Source organism: Typopeltis vanoorti, chromosome 19 (genome assembly GCF_054136105.1).
Source record: "Typopeltis vanoorti isolate ZY-2024b chromosome 19, IOZ_Tvanoo_1.0, whole genome shotgun sequence".
Classification (NCBI taxonomy): domain Eukaryota; kingdom Metazoa; phylum Arthropoda; class Arachnida; order Uropygi; family Thelyphonidae; genus Typopeltis; species Typopeltis vanoorti.
In genome coordinates, this window is record NC_143567.1 from 89279954 (window position 1) to 89297672 (window position 17719).

Below are 17719 nucleotides of genomic sequence, written 5' to 3' on the forward strand. Positions count from 1 at the left end.
GCAGTGCCTATGTCTTTTAAGGCAGCTCGGGAATGCTAAGGAATGTATACCATCAAGCTCTCTGGTCAATTTACAAAACTTTCATAGTTTCTACAGTCGGCTTTGACAAAATGCTGGATCTAATATCTACTTTGCTTATGTAATTTTAGGATCGTTATGTTTTAGCCTCATGTGAAATGTTAGAGGGCGTTAATTTTACATTCATGGTGTCTGTGAACTCAATTTAGTTGTTAGACGCCGTGTTTGTTATTATCATAGTAACCAAGATGTAATCTTATGGATGCATGTGAGTCAACTTGTATGTGCTTAATTCAAATAATTTCTTACTCACTGCTCTAAGAAGTATTTCTCATATTTAAACTTCCCTTGACAATGTCGGGTAAGTTCCTGTTGCTCTTTTAAAATTCCTATTTCTTTGAACATTTACTGTTTATTGAAGACTGAAAGGAAGACCTATTCGGTTCCGTTTGGTTTCGATTTAAGTCTTTTTCTATTACCATTTGTATGCGTATAACACGCATAGGTATGTAACATGATGTGCTTTAAAAATGCAAATAATTTATTATAACGAGTGAAACATATCAGCAAGCCGAGCCCTTAAACATTATTCCAATTGCATGCGCTTGTCTATATTAAATATTCAAATTCTTCCAGTTAAACTTAAAATCTCGTCATAGTTCGTAAAGTTTTTCCATTTCATTTTAATCTTTAGGACACCCTTAACTTTTCAGAGCAGCAGACAGCTTTATCAGCATCTTCCTTAAGATGTCCTTTTATATCACAGTGACCATTTGGTTAAAAAATATTTAGCCTTGAATCGAGTTTAAGGTGATACGAGGAACGTGTATGAAATCTTTTCAGTTGGTAAGTTAGCTGAGCTCATATGGGTGGTGATATCAGGGTTCCCCCTTCACTTTTTTTCCCTCTTGCAAAACAGACAGATCCAAAGAGCATCCCAAGATGATAAATATAATTTGCCCATTGTATGGCTTTCATCATGCTGTAACTCTCCACGACAGTCCTTGCCATGGTAAGGACTGGAGGGTAGTTAAATAATAATAATAATTATTATTATTACGTGACACCTCCAGGGAGTCCAAATACTGATTGAGGGAGGGTTTACTCTACAACTCTCTGTCTCCACCACTCAATCCACCAACTCCAACGAACCTCAACTACTCTTCTTATGCTGTTTATTATTGTCAGTTGTATTTTTGCACATATGAGTAGTAACATTCATTATGAAGGGCTGGTTATAAACTGTAAGTTTGAGACACCATTATATGTGTGTGTAATTATGCTTTATGTGTGAGAATTGTGTTGTGGGATAATAGAAGTGAGATTGATGATTAAATCGATCAGATCATCAACAAAAACTGCTCCATCAGATGGATCAAAGCTCTCCTCCATTTCTTTCTCTTCTCCTGTTTCTTCACAAAATATTGTTTGCAGTGGCACACTTAGGATTTAATCTTGGGGGGGGCTGAGTTGAGTAGATGAATTGAGAATACACACCACGCATTGCATACTATGTATATCTGAGCATCTGCAATGATTGCTAATTCATAAGTAGTATAGAAATAGAAGACACAACAACATAAATAAAAAAAAGAATTTTAATTAGGAAAAAATTTTTTTAAATTTTTCTAGTGTTTTTTTTTCCTTTTTCCTTGAGGGGCACTAGGGCCCCTTGGCCTCCCCTCTGGGTGCGCCACTGATTGTTTGCATTATCTTTTCTAAACCCCTCTTGTCTGGTCTTCACGTTTTCTATGTTCTTCCTCCTGGCATTTTCCTCTCTATTTTCCTTTTATACATTCTTCTTGGAATGCTTTCTAAATTCATTATGTGACTAAGTCACTTTAAAGCAAGAATTTATAAGCATTTCTTCAACACGTTCTAGTTCCAAAATTCATAATCAAATGTATGTATTTCTTTTTTCTATCTTTCCTTGTCAACATTGACCTCAAAACTTTGATTTCCATTTCTTGCACTCTACTTGTGCTGCATAAGACAGAAGATGCAAAAACTAAATTAAACTTGCTAAAAAGTTATATTCTTGTTTAATCCTTCATCTAAGTGTAAGCAAAGTTTGTGCATGAAGTATCTTCGTAACTGGGCTACTTATAATAATAATATTATCATTATCATTTTGATTTTTATATTATTATAAATAATAATAATAATTTTAATCATAAGGTGATGCACCTTTTTACTACTTAGGAAATACGTGACTACGTTTTACTACTGTAGGAAATACGTGACTTCTGTATTAATTTAACGTTGGTATCTCTTCTGCATCTGGCTCCCAGTGATAAGATCTTGATAAATGTTGAAACCAGTCTGAGTACTGATCCTTTTCATAATGCTTAACAATGTACACTTCTGAAAGGAAGTGTGCTTTGCATTAATGGAATATTAAGACAATTGATGTGAAGTGTCAGTCTCTATATATACAAGCAACCTAGTTGTGAGGATACTTCATGCACAAAGTTTATTTGCTTACACTTGGATGAAGCATTAAACAAGAATATTCTTTTTTGGTAATAATTTAATTTCTAAACAGTGGAAAAAACTTTCTATATCTATGCAAAAAGTATGCCTGTGTTTTCCAAACTTTCAGACTTTTTCCTCATTGAACGTAATCAGAGGCTTTTTTCCTAATCAACAATTAAATAGCTTTTTTTTTTTCTTCAAATCAATGTTATGAAAATGATATCATTGATTTGAAAATGATAAAATGATAAAAACCAGAAAATGATATTTCTGATTCCAGAAATATCATTTTCTGGAATCAGAAAAAACAGTTTTTCTGATTCCAGGCATCTCTCCATCATTTCCTTTACAGCACAAATCAAATCAACAGTTGATCTCCCATCTAAAATCAAACTGTTCTCATGAATCTTCCTTAGATTTTCTTTTTAAAATTATGAATTCTGTTGACTTGAACTGATTCTGTAATGTTAGTTGTTTTCGAGGAATTAGGAAATCCTATGCCTTCCATACAAATTAAAATGGATAATCACGAATTCTTACTCAGAATGATTTGGATAGCCTGACATTTTGAACATGTCAAAATGGTTGTCATTTCAGTGTTAGTGAATGTAAAGTTATGTATGCACTTCAGTGTTAGTGAATGTAAAGTTATATATGCACTTCAGTGTAATGAGATATCCAGTGGCATATTATATTTGTGGGATTATACTAGAAGAAACTGATCAGACTAGGGCTTTTGGAGTTTTAGTAGATAGGAAGTTGAAGTTCTTATCTACTAATACTTCCATCCTTAGAAGTTGATAAGAACGTAGTCAAGAAAGGGTTGAAAGCTAAATTTTTCTTTCATAGAATAGAGCAGTGCGTGGAGGGGGGGGGTTCCTAATTTCACAAAAACAATTAGCATTGATTGGAGAAAATGGTATAAAAACAACTGCTGTGGAGGATATAGTTGAGATACTTAATGAGCAGTTCATAAAGGTCTTTCATTCTGTGAATGTGATATCATGGAGAATTTGAGAGCAGTTGATGAGGAGGAGGAGAAAGAGTGACTGTAAGTGAGCAAGAGATATATGGGGAATTGAGCAAACTCGACATATTTGTTTAATATTATTATTATTATTACGTGCAACTCTAAGGAGTCTTAGACTCATTGAGGGATGCCCTAAACATCATGTCAAGAACTATCCAACATTTGCGCAGTATCTATCATACTTTGCTTTGAACTCATTCACAGTTAGGGAACCCACAACAGACTCTGGCAACCTATTCTACTCATTCACTACTCCAAGCAAAAAACCTAGTTCTAACACCCTTCTAACTACATGTTTACTCAGTATCCATGGATGGCCCCTAGTTCTCCCAAAAACACACCTGTTCTCATAAGGTTCATTCCATAGATCTGCCACCATCTTGGTCATTTGCCTCTGAATCCTTTCCACCTCCTCCTCATCACCAAGAAACCCTGGCATCCAGATCTGCACTGTAAGTGAGCAAGAGATGGGGGGTCTTATCAAGGCTCAATAAAGAGGAACAATAACCTGCTTGTCTCTACTCATCAAAGTATTCATCAGTAACCAAGTAATCTGATGAGCTACTTCCACTTTTGCTATGTGCCCCATAAACTTTAATTCCCTATCCACTAACACTGCCTTCATGTTTCCTGGAGTACAGTTTCACTAATGTGGTATACAGATGGTAAACTTTTCACCCCAAAATGCATAAACTTACACTTTGCCACATCAAATTAAATTCTCCTTTGCCCAGTCTGCCAATCTATCCAAAGCATCCTGCAGAAAACAAATGTCATCTGTATTAACTATTGCTCTATCTTCAGATCCTTTCCTATATCGTTAGTGAACAAATTAAATAGTAACATTCCAAGAACAGAATCCTATGGCATGCCACTAGTCACAGGCCTTCTTTTGGACTCTACGCCTGAATAAACTACTCTCTGATATCTCTGCATCTGCCATCTTCCTGTTCATCTCACTAACCCTATATCCACCCCATGTGCTGCAGTTTACTGATTAGAATTCCATGTGGTGTCAAAGGCCTTTGCAAAATCCAGCAGTATCACTGTAAACCCATTATGATGTGCTATTGATGATAGAGAAAGAGTTATGTCCATATAAAGTAGAGATGCAAGAGGGAAATAGTGCCAGTGGTTTTAAGGCAGTATGGTGTGAGATAGAGGTGAATGGATTCAAATACTTGGTGGAACGTTGTTATAGACTAGGTAATGTGGATGGTGGTGGTGATAATGAAATGTACAATCAAATTAGCCAAGTAAATAGGAAAAGGGTGATCATTACAGGTGATTTTAATTATGGCAATATAGACTGGAATGATGAGATAGCAACTGGAAGTAAAGAAAATGAGTTTCTTGAGTTTTTGAGGGATAACTACCTCAGACAGTGTGTAACAGAGGGCACACGAGGATTGAGGGTCTTCGATTTGATCATCTCATCAGAGGATGTAATTATAAATGAGGTTGCAGGCATAGACATCTGTGGCTAATTGGTTCAAAAGATATATTTCGGTGATTACACCACATTTTTTATTATTCAGTTATACAAAATACTGAAATAATAGTTCCCGACAAGTTTCGTAAATCGTAGGATTTACATCTTCAGGGGTTAAATAGTATAACTTAAAGTTTAAACAAGAGAATTAATAAATACAAATCATAACCGTCTGGCTATTCATAAACTCAAATAACAGAATGCAGATATAAAACGTTATTGACGTTGAACAATACTGGACGATGTCACGTGTTCTTGTTCTCGTTCATACAGTCCGAGCTCAGATTGAGGTAGATTTTTTATTAGAACTGACCACACTTGATGGAGAATTAAACCTTGGTTTTTATTGCATTGGGTTGGGTTTTTCAGCATATTAGCAGCTTCTTTAAATTTTCTTATATAACTGTTGTTTTCTATGTATGACATCGTCGTTTTTTGCCAGAGTACATCGTGTCCATTGGAAGTGGTATGGAAAGCAAGACCCGTTTTTTGTTCTCTTTTGTATTGTACGTCTTTTTGGTGTTCAGCCATGTGTATTTCTCCAGATCTTCCTGAATATCCTACGTAGCAAATCCCGCAAGAGCAATGGATTTTGTAGACTCCTCGTTTTTTAAGAGGATGATGAGGTGGTTTTGGTGGATGTAGGAATCTTGAGATTTTTTCTATAGGAAGGAAGGCTACTTTTCTGTTGTGTTTGTTCATTAATTTGGCTAGCTTATCTGTAACATTTTTGATATAAGGAAGCGAGATTGCGTTTTTGTTATCCTGTTTTATTGTGTTGTTAGTTGAAGGCATTTGAAGGATTCTCTTGATGGTTTTTGTTTCATACCCATTCTGTTGGAGGATTTGTGTTAAGTATTTTAGTTCTTCATTACATCTTTCTTGTGTGCTGGAGGTATTGTATGCTCTGTCTCGAAGAGTTTTAATTAAGCTTATGTTTTGTGAAGGATGGTGGTGTGAGGTTGCATTTAGAAAAACCCAACCCAATGCAATAAAAACCAAGGTTTAATTCTCCATTAAGTGTGGTCAGCTCTAATAAAAAATCTACCTCAATCTGAGCTCGGACCGTATGCAATAAAAACCCAATGCAATAAAAACCAAGGTTTAATTCTCCATCAAGTGTGGTCAGTTCTAATAAAAAATCTACCTCAATCTGAGCTCGGACCGTATGAACGAGAACAAGAACACGTGACATCGTCCAGTATTGTTCAACGTCAATAACGTTTTATATCTGCATTCTGTTATTTGAGTTTATGAATAGCCAGACGGTTATGATTTGTATTTATTAATTCTCTTGTTTAAACTTTAAGTTATACTATTTACCCGTCGAAGATGTAAATCCTACGATTGACGAAACTTGTCGGGAACTATTATTTTAGTATTTTGTATAACTGAATAATAAAAAATGTGGTGTAATCACCGAAATATATCTTTATAAATGAGGTGTCAAATCATCCACCAATTGGTGAGAGTGACCATAAGGTGATTACCTGGGTGGTTGCCAGCAGTGCAAGGACCTCTGTGAGAAAAGGGTATATGTGTAACTGCAAGGGGGGGTGATTATGAAGAGCTCAGGAGACAGCTTGCGGGTGTAGCGTGGAATGAGGAGTTAGCTGGAAAAGAGATCAATGCAGCTTGGGGGATTTTCAAAAACTGTTTAGTAGATGCAATGTCTAAATGTATTCCAAGGGTGAGAAGGTTAAATAAGGTTGGTGTGAGATGGATGAATAAAGAGATTAAACATGCAATACAGAGAAAAAGGGCATTGTGGAGGCAGCATAAGAGAAGTGGAAATAACCAATTCCATGAGGTCTACAAAGACCAAGCAAGGAGGGTGACTTGATTGGTGAGGGTAGCTAAAGAGAGGTATGAACAACACTTGGCTAATGAAGCCAAAGAGAATCCTAAGGAATTCTTTAAATATGTAGCCAGCAAAAGAAAGAATAATTATGGAATGATGACATTGATTTGAGAAAATGGTATAAAGACAGCTGATGCAGAATGTGTGGCGAAATAAAGCTCTTTCAATCTTGTGAATGTGACTTCATGGAGGGATTGAGAGCAGTCAATGATGGGGAGGAGAGATTGACTGTAGGTGAGCAAGAGGTGTATGGGGAGTTGAGTAAACTAGATGTTAATAAGGCTGTGGGACTTGATAATATATCACCACGTAGTCTGAAAGAATGTGCCAGGGAGTTGACACCTGCCTTGACATATTTTTTAATATGAGTCTTGCACTCGGTCAAGTTCCCAAGGAGTGGAAGGAGGGCAAGATTGTGCCACTTCATAATGGAGGTGATCAAACTCAAGCATCAAACTATAGGCCTATCTGTGTGTCAGGTGTTGTGGTTAAGTTGTTGGAGAAGCTTATAAGAACTAGGATCCAGAATTGTGTTGATAACAATGGTATTATCTTTGATGGACAGCATGGATTTGCTAAAGGGAGGTCATATTTTAGTAATCTTCTTGCTTATTATAATAAAGTGACTGCTTCCTTGGACAGAGGAAAAGGATACACAGTAATATACTTGGATTTTGCAAAGGCTTTTGATAGAGTACTTCATGATAGGTTGACAGTCAAACTAGAGCAGATGGGGTTGGATATTAGATTGGTGCATTGGATTGGAGACTGGCTATGTGATAGGTATCAACAAGTTGTGTATGGGAGAGCGATATCCAGGAAAAGGAAAGTCACTAGTGGAATGCCTCAGGGGTCTCTTTTAGGTCCATTACTGTTTAACTTGTATATTAATGATATAGGTGAAGATTTGGATGGAGATATTCAGTTGTTTGCAGATGATGCAAAGTTGGGACGAACCATGAAGTGTAGTGAAGATGTTGTGGCCTTACAGGAAGACTTGAATAGATTGAGTTATTGGGCACGGAAATGGGGATGTGAATTCAATGTTGCAAAATGTAAGGTTTTAAAATTTGGAAAACAAAGATGGGATGCAGAATTTATGCTTGGTGAGAATATATTGTTGGAGGTAGAGGAAATAAGAGATCTGGGGGTGATAGTGGATAAGGATCTAAAATTTAGGGAACACATCACCAAAATTGTGAAGATAACACAAAAGCTTCTGGGAATGATGTGTAGGACACTGACATGTAGAAGTAGGGAAATTCTTGTTCTGTTTTATAAAGCTTTGATTAGGCCACACATAGTCTATTGTGCCGAGATTTGGTTGCTGGGTTTTCAGAAGGATGAAGAGATGTTGGAAAGGGTCCAAAGGAGACTGACTAAGGTAGTTTCTGACCTGTGGAATGTCGAGTATGAGGAAAGGTTGAGAAGATGTAATTTGCAGAGTCTGGGGGACAGGAGGAAGAGGGGAGATATGATAGAGACCTAAAGTTGGTAAGGGGTTGTTATAGGATCAATGCTGGAGAAGTTTTACAGAGAATAGTGGGAGATCAGGGGAGAACCAGAGGTCATCCCTGAAAACCGTATAAAGTGGGTGTGAGTAGGGGAGTGAGAGGCAGGTTTTTTTTTATGCAGAGTTGCGAATGATTAAAATGCCTTGCCTGAAAATGTGGTGTCTACAAAGAGTTTGAGTCTGTTTAAGACACGGTATGATGAGATGTGTGTGTGATAAAAGGACCTCCCAGATGAGTCTTTGACTCCATGAGGTCTTGGGGTGGTAATAATAATAATTACTTTTATCCAACCCAGCTGTCACCGTATTGTAAAATGTGAGCAAGTTACTGAGGCATGACTTTCCCTTCACAAAACCATGCTGCCCCATACAGTATTCCATTTACATCTATCCATTCCATTCCTGTATTTTGCTCTTGATATGCTCATGATATGGTGATCATTTGGTAATTTGCAACAGCAGTCTTGGAGCCTCCTTTATGCAATGGAACTATTATTCCCTCTTTCCACCCATTTGGGACTAACCCAGAGCTGAGACTTAGATTAAACAATATAGTGAAGGGTACTGACAATTCCCTTGCTGCTTCATGTAAAACTCAAGCTGGTATACCATCCAATCTGACAGCTGCATTCGCATTAAGGTTCTGTAGAACCCCTCATTAGGGGACACTACCTATCTTAAAGGGATGGATGAGACTAATCAATATGCTATGCGCCTCCATTTCATTATTTCATTTACTTGAAGATGATAGACTCTTGCAAAGTGTTCACTTAATAATTCTACTATTTCGACTGATTCATACCATCGGAATTCCTCAAAATCATTTTGCCATATACATTTTTCCTTTTACTTGCAACATATCGAAAAAACAGTTAGGGATTCTTTTTAACCTGCATTGCTAACTTCCTTTCATAATCTGCTTTTGCTTTTCTTACCACACTAGTTACCCTTCTGACCTATGCCTTGTACTGTTCTTGTGCCTACAGGTCCTTTCTCCTTAAATTTCCTCCACAATTGTCTCATCTTTTTTTTTTTTTTGCAGCTCCAGCTTAATGGTGTTATTCATCCATTTAACTCCCACTCGATTTACTCTCCTGACTCTAGATATGCAGTCTGCCAATGCCTCCTTCAAACACTCCTTTACCACTTCCCATGCACTGATCTAAGCTTGTCATACTTACCAGCCCTGTAATTCCACATATACTCGTCTTAACCCATCTTGCCAGCCTTAGGCTAAGTGGTTAGCTTATCTGCTCTCCAGCCAAAAGGCTGTGCGTTCGAATCCTGCCGTGGGCATGGATGTTTGTGATTGTCTGTGAAAATGCTGGTGTTGGTGGTAGGCAGTAGATGGTGGTAGTGGAGGTATATTAAGTGGTAGAGATGGAGAGTTGTAGAGTCGGTGATCTTCCTCGATGTGTCTTTGGACTGCTTGGAGGTGTCACATAATAATACTACTAATAATAATTAACTGAAAATTCCACACATTTGGCCACCTCCCAGGTCAAGACCACATGATCACTCTCACCAATTGGTGGTAATGGTCATATTTGTTATAGATAAATTCTTAGATTCAATTAATAGATCGAGCACTCTCGAATCCCTAGTATATTTCATTACTTGCTGTCTCAGGTAATTATTCCTTAGTAACTGCATAAAATCCATTTCCTTCTTCCCATGTGTATGTACTCTCCTCCTTTTAGTCTATGTTCCCATAGTCGAAATCCCCCATAATAATTACCTGTCCTCCATTCATTGAGTCTATTTGCCAATACATACTATCTCCATCACCTTTACCATACCCTGGTCTATAGCAGCATCCAACTGTATATTTTGTTCTGCTGGCCTCTCTCTCACACCAGATAGCCTCAGATGTGCTATTTTCACTGACCTGCAGTTGAACTTGTACTCTGTTTGGTTGCAGTTTATTGGCTATCATCAATAACACTCCTCCCCCATTCTTTTCTGTCTATCCCCCTAATACACTATACCCTTCACGTTCTATCCCACTAACTATATCATCTTCTGTTATCCATCACTGATGCCAATAACCTTTGGCCAGGATGAGCCAACCAATGGCAAAAATTCTTCCTGCTTGTTCCGAATGCTCCTGGCATTACTGTACATAAATTCAAAATTCCCTTGGGCCTACTACCATCCTGACACTTTATACTAACTGTCCCATTCTGGTTTGTAACCAGTGGTACTAACTTAGACATATTATACACATTGTTACACTCAACAGTTTACTGCCCCCTCCTGACATCCACTTTCACTTCATTCAGCAACATTTTTTCCGGTCTCCAAACACCAAATCAATTCAGATGCAAACCATTATGATGAGTCATTAATATGAGTCTTGCAGTGGATTGAGTTCCAAAGGAGTGGAAGGAGGGCAAGATTGTGCCTCTTCATAAGGGAGGTGAGAGAATTCAAGTATCAAATTATAGGGCCTATCTGTGTGTCAGATGTGTTTAAAGTGTTGAAGAAGCTGGTGAGAACCAGGATCAAGAACTGGGTTGACAACAATGGCATTATCTTTGATGGACAGCATGGATTTACTAAACAGAGATCATTCTTTAGTAATCTGCTTACTTATTACAGTAAGGTGATGACTTCATTGGACCAAGGAGAGGTATACTTAGATTTTGCAAAGATTTTTGATAGACTGCTGCATGATAAGCTGATATTCAAACTCGAACAGATGGGGTTGAATATTAGACTAGTGCATTGTATTGAAGATTGGCTGTCTGATAGGTATCAGCAAGTTGTGTATGGGGGAGCAATATCCTGGAAGAGGACAGTCATAAGTCGTGTGCCTCAGTGTTTGTTTTAGGGCCATTGCTGTTTAATCTGTATGTTAATGATAATGGAAAGATTTAGATGGGTATATTCAGTTGTTTGCAGATGATAGAAAGTTGGGACGAAGTATGAGGAGGAGAGCACATGTTGTGGCTTTACAAGAAGACTTGAATAGAATGAATGAATGGGAGTGGGGATGCCATTTCAATGTTTAATAATGATAATAATAATTAAATTAAATCATGACTTCAAGTCATTAGGATTCATAATTTTAAAAATTAAATCTAAGGAATGTCTGTGAGAAGAGCAGTTTGATTCCTGAGAGGTAAAGATTGCAAATTCAGCTCAGGATAATTGCATTGTTAAAACAAATATTGACATGTAAGGAAGTTATTTTGCTTCTTTACATGGCCTGATAAAAATCTCACATGAACTGTTGTACACAGGTCTGGTATCTGTGACGATGTAGAAGGTTAAAATGCAAAGGTAAGTGTTAAAGATTATATTCGGATTGTGAAATGTAGATTCTGGCAACAGACAGAATTTTCCAGCTGCAGATGCTAGCAAACAGGAGAAATGGAGGTAATATATGATAGAGATATAAACTACTGAGAGGGTCATGTATAATACCATTACAGGGAATTTTATTTTATGGAGAGTGGAGAGAGAGAATGAGAGGCATCTATGGGAGTTACAAATGAATGCAGGCAAGAAAGGTTTGAGAGTTTGGTTTTTCTCTCATAGAATAGAGCAGTGTGTGTGTGTGTGATTGGAATGAACTTACCTTTAGAGGTGATGAATGCAAGTAGTATGAATGAGTTCAGTGTGGGAGTTGGTGCGAGTGATATGTGCTTCGCTCGATAAGTCACTAGTAATAATAACAATAATATCGTTACAGCATAAGCTATCAGTTCAATGACTTTACTAGGGTGGTCTGAAAAGTTCTCGGCCTCGACCATAGATGGCAATGCTATTGGCAAGATTTTTTTTTTCTAAGTTGGTATACATCTGTCATAAGCATCCATGTGAAATTGCAAGTCATTCTATCAAGTAGTTTGTTTTATACATCTGTCTGAAGCAAAAGTGTTGTCTGTATCCCTTGAAATGGATAAAAGTGAATATCGTTCAGTTATAAAATTCTTCGTAAAAGAAGGTTTAACGGCAAAAGAAATTCATTTGAAGTTCATAAACGTTTATGGGCACTCTTCTCCTTCATTTTCGACAATTAAGAAATGAGCTGCCAAGTTTAAACGTGGCCATACCAGCCTCGAAGATGATCCACGTGAAGGACGTCCAAAAAGTGTAACAACACCAGAAATCATCGATCAAGTGCACGATATGGTATTGGATGACTGGCAAGTCAAAGTGCATGAAATTGCTGAGACTGTAGGCATTTCAAAAGAATGTGTAGGATATATTTTGCACGAAGAATTGCAAATGAAAAAGCTTTGTGCAAGATGGGTTCTGCTTTTGGTCACAGCAGATCAAAAACGCACTCACATGAAAATCTCTGAACAGTGCTTGGAGTGTTTTAACAAGAATAAAACTTATTTTATGCATTGATTTATTACTATGGATGAGACTTGGATTCACCATTACACACTAGAATCTAAACAGCAGTCAAAACAGTGGACAGAAGCCAGTTGTTCAGTGACAAAGAAGACAATGTCGGTTCCATCAGCAGGAAAGATCGTGGAATCAGTGTTTTGGGATGCTAAAGGCATTTTGTTAATAATTATCTTGAAAAGGGTAAAACAATAACCAGGGAATATTATTCCGATCTTTTAACCAGACTAGACGAAAAAATTCATGAGAAAAGACCCTGTTTGCATAAGAAAGAAAATAATCTTTCATCATTACAATCCACCTGCCCACAAAAGTGTTTTAGCAATGGGAAAATTAAATGATCTGCACTATGAATTGTTGGAACATCCACCCTATTCCCGAGATTTGGCTCCCTCTGACTTCTATCTCTTCCCAAAACTAAAACTCTTCCTCGCTGGCCAGCGTTTTTCTTTGAATCAAGAGGTGATTGCAGCTGTAGGGGGTATTTTGCAGATCTTACTGAGAATCTACAGGGACGGGATAATGGTGCTGGAGCATCGCTGAAATAAATCTATTAGTCTTAAGGAAGATTATGTTGAAAATTAAAATAATTTTGAAATTATAAATTCGGTTTTTCATTGTTAGGTAGAGAACTTTACAGACCATCCTCATATTATTATCTCATTACAATCAATAGATAGTTTATTATTGCTGTTTCACAGTATTAACATCTGTTAAAAAAAGCATCAGTTGTAGTTGATATTAAATTGATGATATTTTTGCAAAGATAATAACAAATGGTTAATTTTGGTTTTGCCAAATCCCACTAGACAGGAGGACACATCACTCTGAAGAAAGCAAGATTCTAACTAGGTAGATAACTTGAATGAGTGGCAGTAATGATTTGAAAGGATTAAGTCAAACATTAAAGAGTCATTTGGAAGTTTATTTTGCACTTGGTTAGACTATAATAAATTTAGTTTAATCCTTTATCCAAGTGTAGGCAAAGAAATTAATTTTCTTTGCCTACACTTGGATAAATTTTCCTTTATTGCATAGCATTATACATGTCCGCAAGGAGATGCACTTTGCATTGTGGGAGATACTAAGACAAGGAGTGATGAGAGCTTTGTCCACCTTTGCTACGAGTTGCCAACAGATGTACCACCTTCCCTCAGTCCTGAAGATATTTTCAGGTGCAAACGTTGTTTGCCTTCACTTGGATAAAGGATTAAACTAAATTTATTATAGTCTAACCAAGTGCAAAATAAACTTCCAACATCTTTCTCTAAATCCAGAGTGATTTAATTATAAGGTAGTACACCCGTTGGCAACTCGTATAGGTAAATATGACCTCTCCCTTGCTTCCGCCTTGGTAGCACCACTTCTGGGTCTGCCTCCCACTGATGAGACCTCAATAAAGGTCAAAACCGGTCTGGATAGTGGCCCTTCCTTTAATTCATAGCATTATTGCAAGTAGTAATGAGAGCTTGGTCCACCTTTGCTACGTGTTGCCAACAGATGTACCACCTTGCCTCAGTCCTGAAGATATTTTCAGGTGCAAACTTTGTTTGCCTACACTTGGATAAAGGATTAAACTAAATTTATTATTTATTAAAAAGTCAAACTGGTCTAATCAATAATAATAGTTTTATGATTCGAATTGAAATGACTATATATAAAATTGATTTAAGTGTATGGACCAGATTCCTCACACATATAGAGATCATATTGAATTTCGTCATCAGTTACAAGATGAGATATTATGCATAGTAAAGAAATGCTTATTATAATGGGAAATTTTAATGGTCAAGTTGGACATTACTTTGAATAAATGCCAGAATGTCATGGAGGTTGGTATAGATACAAAAGATGAAAGAGGGACTAATGAAACATCAGTACTGGCTGTTGCAAGCACTGTTTTTCTTCAGACTAGTACACAAATATACAAAGATATCTTTAGATCCCTAGGCAGTTATTTCTGGTTATTTGGAACACATTGAATATGCATTTCTTCAAAGCCTTTGAAACACCGAACTGGACTCAGACCATGAATTACTCTCATCTAATTATTATTATTATGCTTCAGGCCTCCATGGAGTCACAAGACCCATCGTGGGAAGCACATATTAGAAAACACAGTCTATCATTCCACTCATTGACAGTTCATGCTCTCATGAACTGTCAATGAGTGGAACCATGTCAATTTATTCCATGGTTCAACCACCCTCTATGCAAAGAAACCACGCCTCACCCTCCTACTCACAACTTCCTTTCGTAACTTCCAGGGATGGCCCCCTTGTCCTCGCTCCTTTCCCTTGTTCTACTAAATGAAAGAACTCCCCCATTGTCAACCCTGTAACTATCTCTCAACAGTTTAAAAGTCCTATCATTTCTCCTTCTATCTACCAAACTTTGCAGTCCACATTCCCTCAGCCTATCTTATAACATCGTGCAGGCCTGATGCCATCTTTATTATCTGCCTCTTCACAATTTCCACAATTAAATTATCAACTTCAAATCCGGACCAAATTTGAAGGAATATGATAGCCAAGAATCAAACCAGGGTCAACTGCTTGGAAGACAGCTGTGCTAACCACTATATCACCATTGCGTGCATCTAAGATAAAGTTTAAATTTAGGCATAAAAGAAACAAAATTAAAATTCCAGAATTTAACATTGATTAAAGCACTTATGTCCAGAAACAATATGAAAAAATATCTAAACACATAACTGCTAAACACAATGAAGTTGAGAAAATCTGTGGAGAAATGAAAAATGATCCATACTCCCTGGGACAAATGAAAAAAAAACACCAAATGAACTCAAGGTAAAGCACCTCTATAGTGCAATTGAAGAACAGCGGAACATTGCACTTTCTGATTGGAAAAGAACTGAGTTTGATTCTTGTCATGACGAGAGGAATCTTTATGCAGACTTTTTCAATCGAAGGTGAGTTAGCTAACCTCATATGGAGGTAGCAGGGTTTTTCCGGGAGAAACTCGGGTTTTTCATCCCACATACAGGCAAATTGACTACAATTTATGTCCGTTTAGAAACTTGTATAAGAGACGCATTCCCGAAGTAAGAACATCTGGTTTCAGTTTTATTTGATAATGAAAAAGCTTATGACTCAGCCTGGAGATATGTCATATTAAAAGACCTCTATAACCTAGGTCTCAGAAGACACCTTCCTGTATTTATTTGAAAATTTTCTTTCTGAGCAAACTTTCCAGGTCAGAGTGGGAAGTATGCTATCTCGGCCATATCATCAAGAACAGGGTGTACCTCAAGTCTCTGTCTTTGGTGTGCCACTTTTTTGCTATCAAAGTAAATGCAATCAGTGAACAGCTTCCTCTCACTGTAAGTAATGCTCTATATGTTGTTGACTTCACGATTTACTGTCACTCCCATAACATGAGGGTCATTGAAAGATAACTTCAACAAGCAATTGATCATGTCTCTCTATGAGCTCTTAGTAATGGGTTCAGGTTTTCAATAGAAAAAACTGTCTGTGTACACTTCTGTTGAAAATGCTCTCTTCACCCAGATCCTGAATTAAGAATGGGACAAATTGTTATTCCAGTAGGAACCATAGCCAAGTTCTTGGGATTCATCTTTGAAAGAAAACATATGTTCTTTGCACACATTCATCAACTAAGAGAAAAGTGTAAGAGACCATTGACTCTCCTTCGCACTTTATCCTCTTCTTAATGGGGGTACGGATTGTTCTTCATTGCTTCATCTTTATCATGTGCTTATATGTTCAAAGCTGGATTGTGGGTCCCAAGTTTGTGGTTCTGCAATGCAGAATAACCTGCGATGGCTGGATTCCATCCATCATCAGGGTATACAGATAGCTACTAGTGCCTTTCGTACATCGCCCACTCAAAGTCTTTATGTTGAAGCAAATGAACTGGCTCTGTCACTTAGACTAAAACAGTTATCTCTTAATTATGCCCTAAAGATTGTCTCTTCCAGATCATCATACATGGACTAGTCTCTTTTCTCTTTGTTGGGAAGCTCAGTATCACACATCATACTGTCATACGTCCTTTTGGCACGAGTGCTAAAAAACTATGCAAGCTGTTGTCATGAATGTTGAGAACATGCCTATACCAAACATGACAGCATTCCTCCATGGCAGGTTTGCACTCCATCCTGCAGCCTTTCGCTTTTTCACCTACAGAAGTTTCATACTCCATCATCATCTGTCCACCTGCAGTTGTGTAATGCACACACAGCAGCCCACTCTGATTTCTTGCCTATCTATACTGATATGGTTGAAGAACTGATACTTTTGTTGGCTGTGCTGTTGTGTTTCCTGACATTACTGTCTCCAACCAGCTCCCACCTGATTGCAGTAACTATACAGCAGTTTCATGCCATTCATCTTGCACTTGTGCATATTAAAAGAAAACTGCTACCAAAAGAGTGTAATTTATACAGGCACAATGAGCTCTTTACAGGCTATCTCCTCTTACGTTATGTATAATTTGCGTCCAGTGCTGTGTGAGGTGTTATACCTATTGTACAAAATGAAATCGCTTAATTTTGATGTTTGGTTATGCTGGATTCCCAATCACATTGGAATTAAGGTGAAATGAGACTACAAATGCAGTTACTAGATCAGCTCATACTTTTTTTCAATGTACTGTTTAACAGTACCATATACAGACTGCAGACACTTTATAAGATCAAAGCGTTTTGTTCATTGGCAGGAAGCATTGACAAACAAATTACATGACATTAAGCATAGGCAGCATTCTATTCAATGTAGAAAAAAGAAGATAAAGAGTTATTCTTGCTAGGGCTCTGTATAGGTCACAGTCATTTTGAAGTTTGAGAGTGTCCTTGGTAAATGTGGCGGTCGAGTTAAGCTAGTCTAGAAAACGTGTTTTTAAAGTTAAATATAGTGTGGCTTTTTGTCACAAATTGTGCTAAAATTGTGCATCGGTTAGAAACAAGTGTCCTTCAGTGGTATT

The 17719-nt window shown here is 37.3% G+C and overlaps 1 protein-coding gene across 2 annotated transcripts in view; it reads left to right on the forward strand.

Annotated features, from left to right (window-relative positions):
• Positions 1-241: 241 nt before the first annotated feature.
• LOC150096323 (rap1 GTPase-GDP dissociation stimulator 1-like) overlaps positions 242-17719 on the forward strand; it is a 266122-nt gene continuing 248644 nt past the window's right edge. For both annotated transcript variants that reach the window (XM_090408894.1, XM_090408895.1), the window contains exon 1: positions 242-379. In XM_090408894.1, the coding sequence (XP_090265020.1) occupies positions 373-379 (7 nt within the window). In that variant the 5' untranslated portion in view covers positions 242-372. The remainder of the gene's footprint in view (positions 380-17719) is intronic.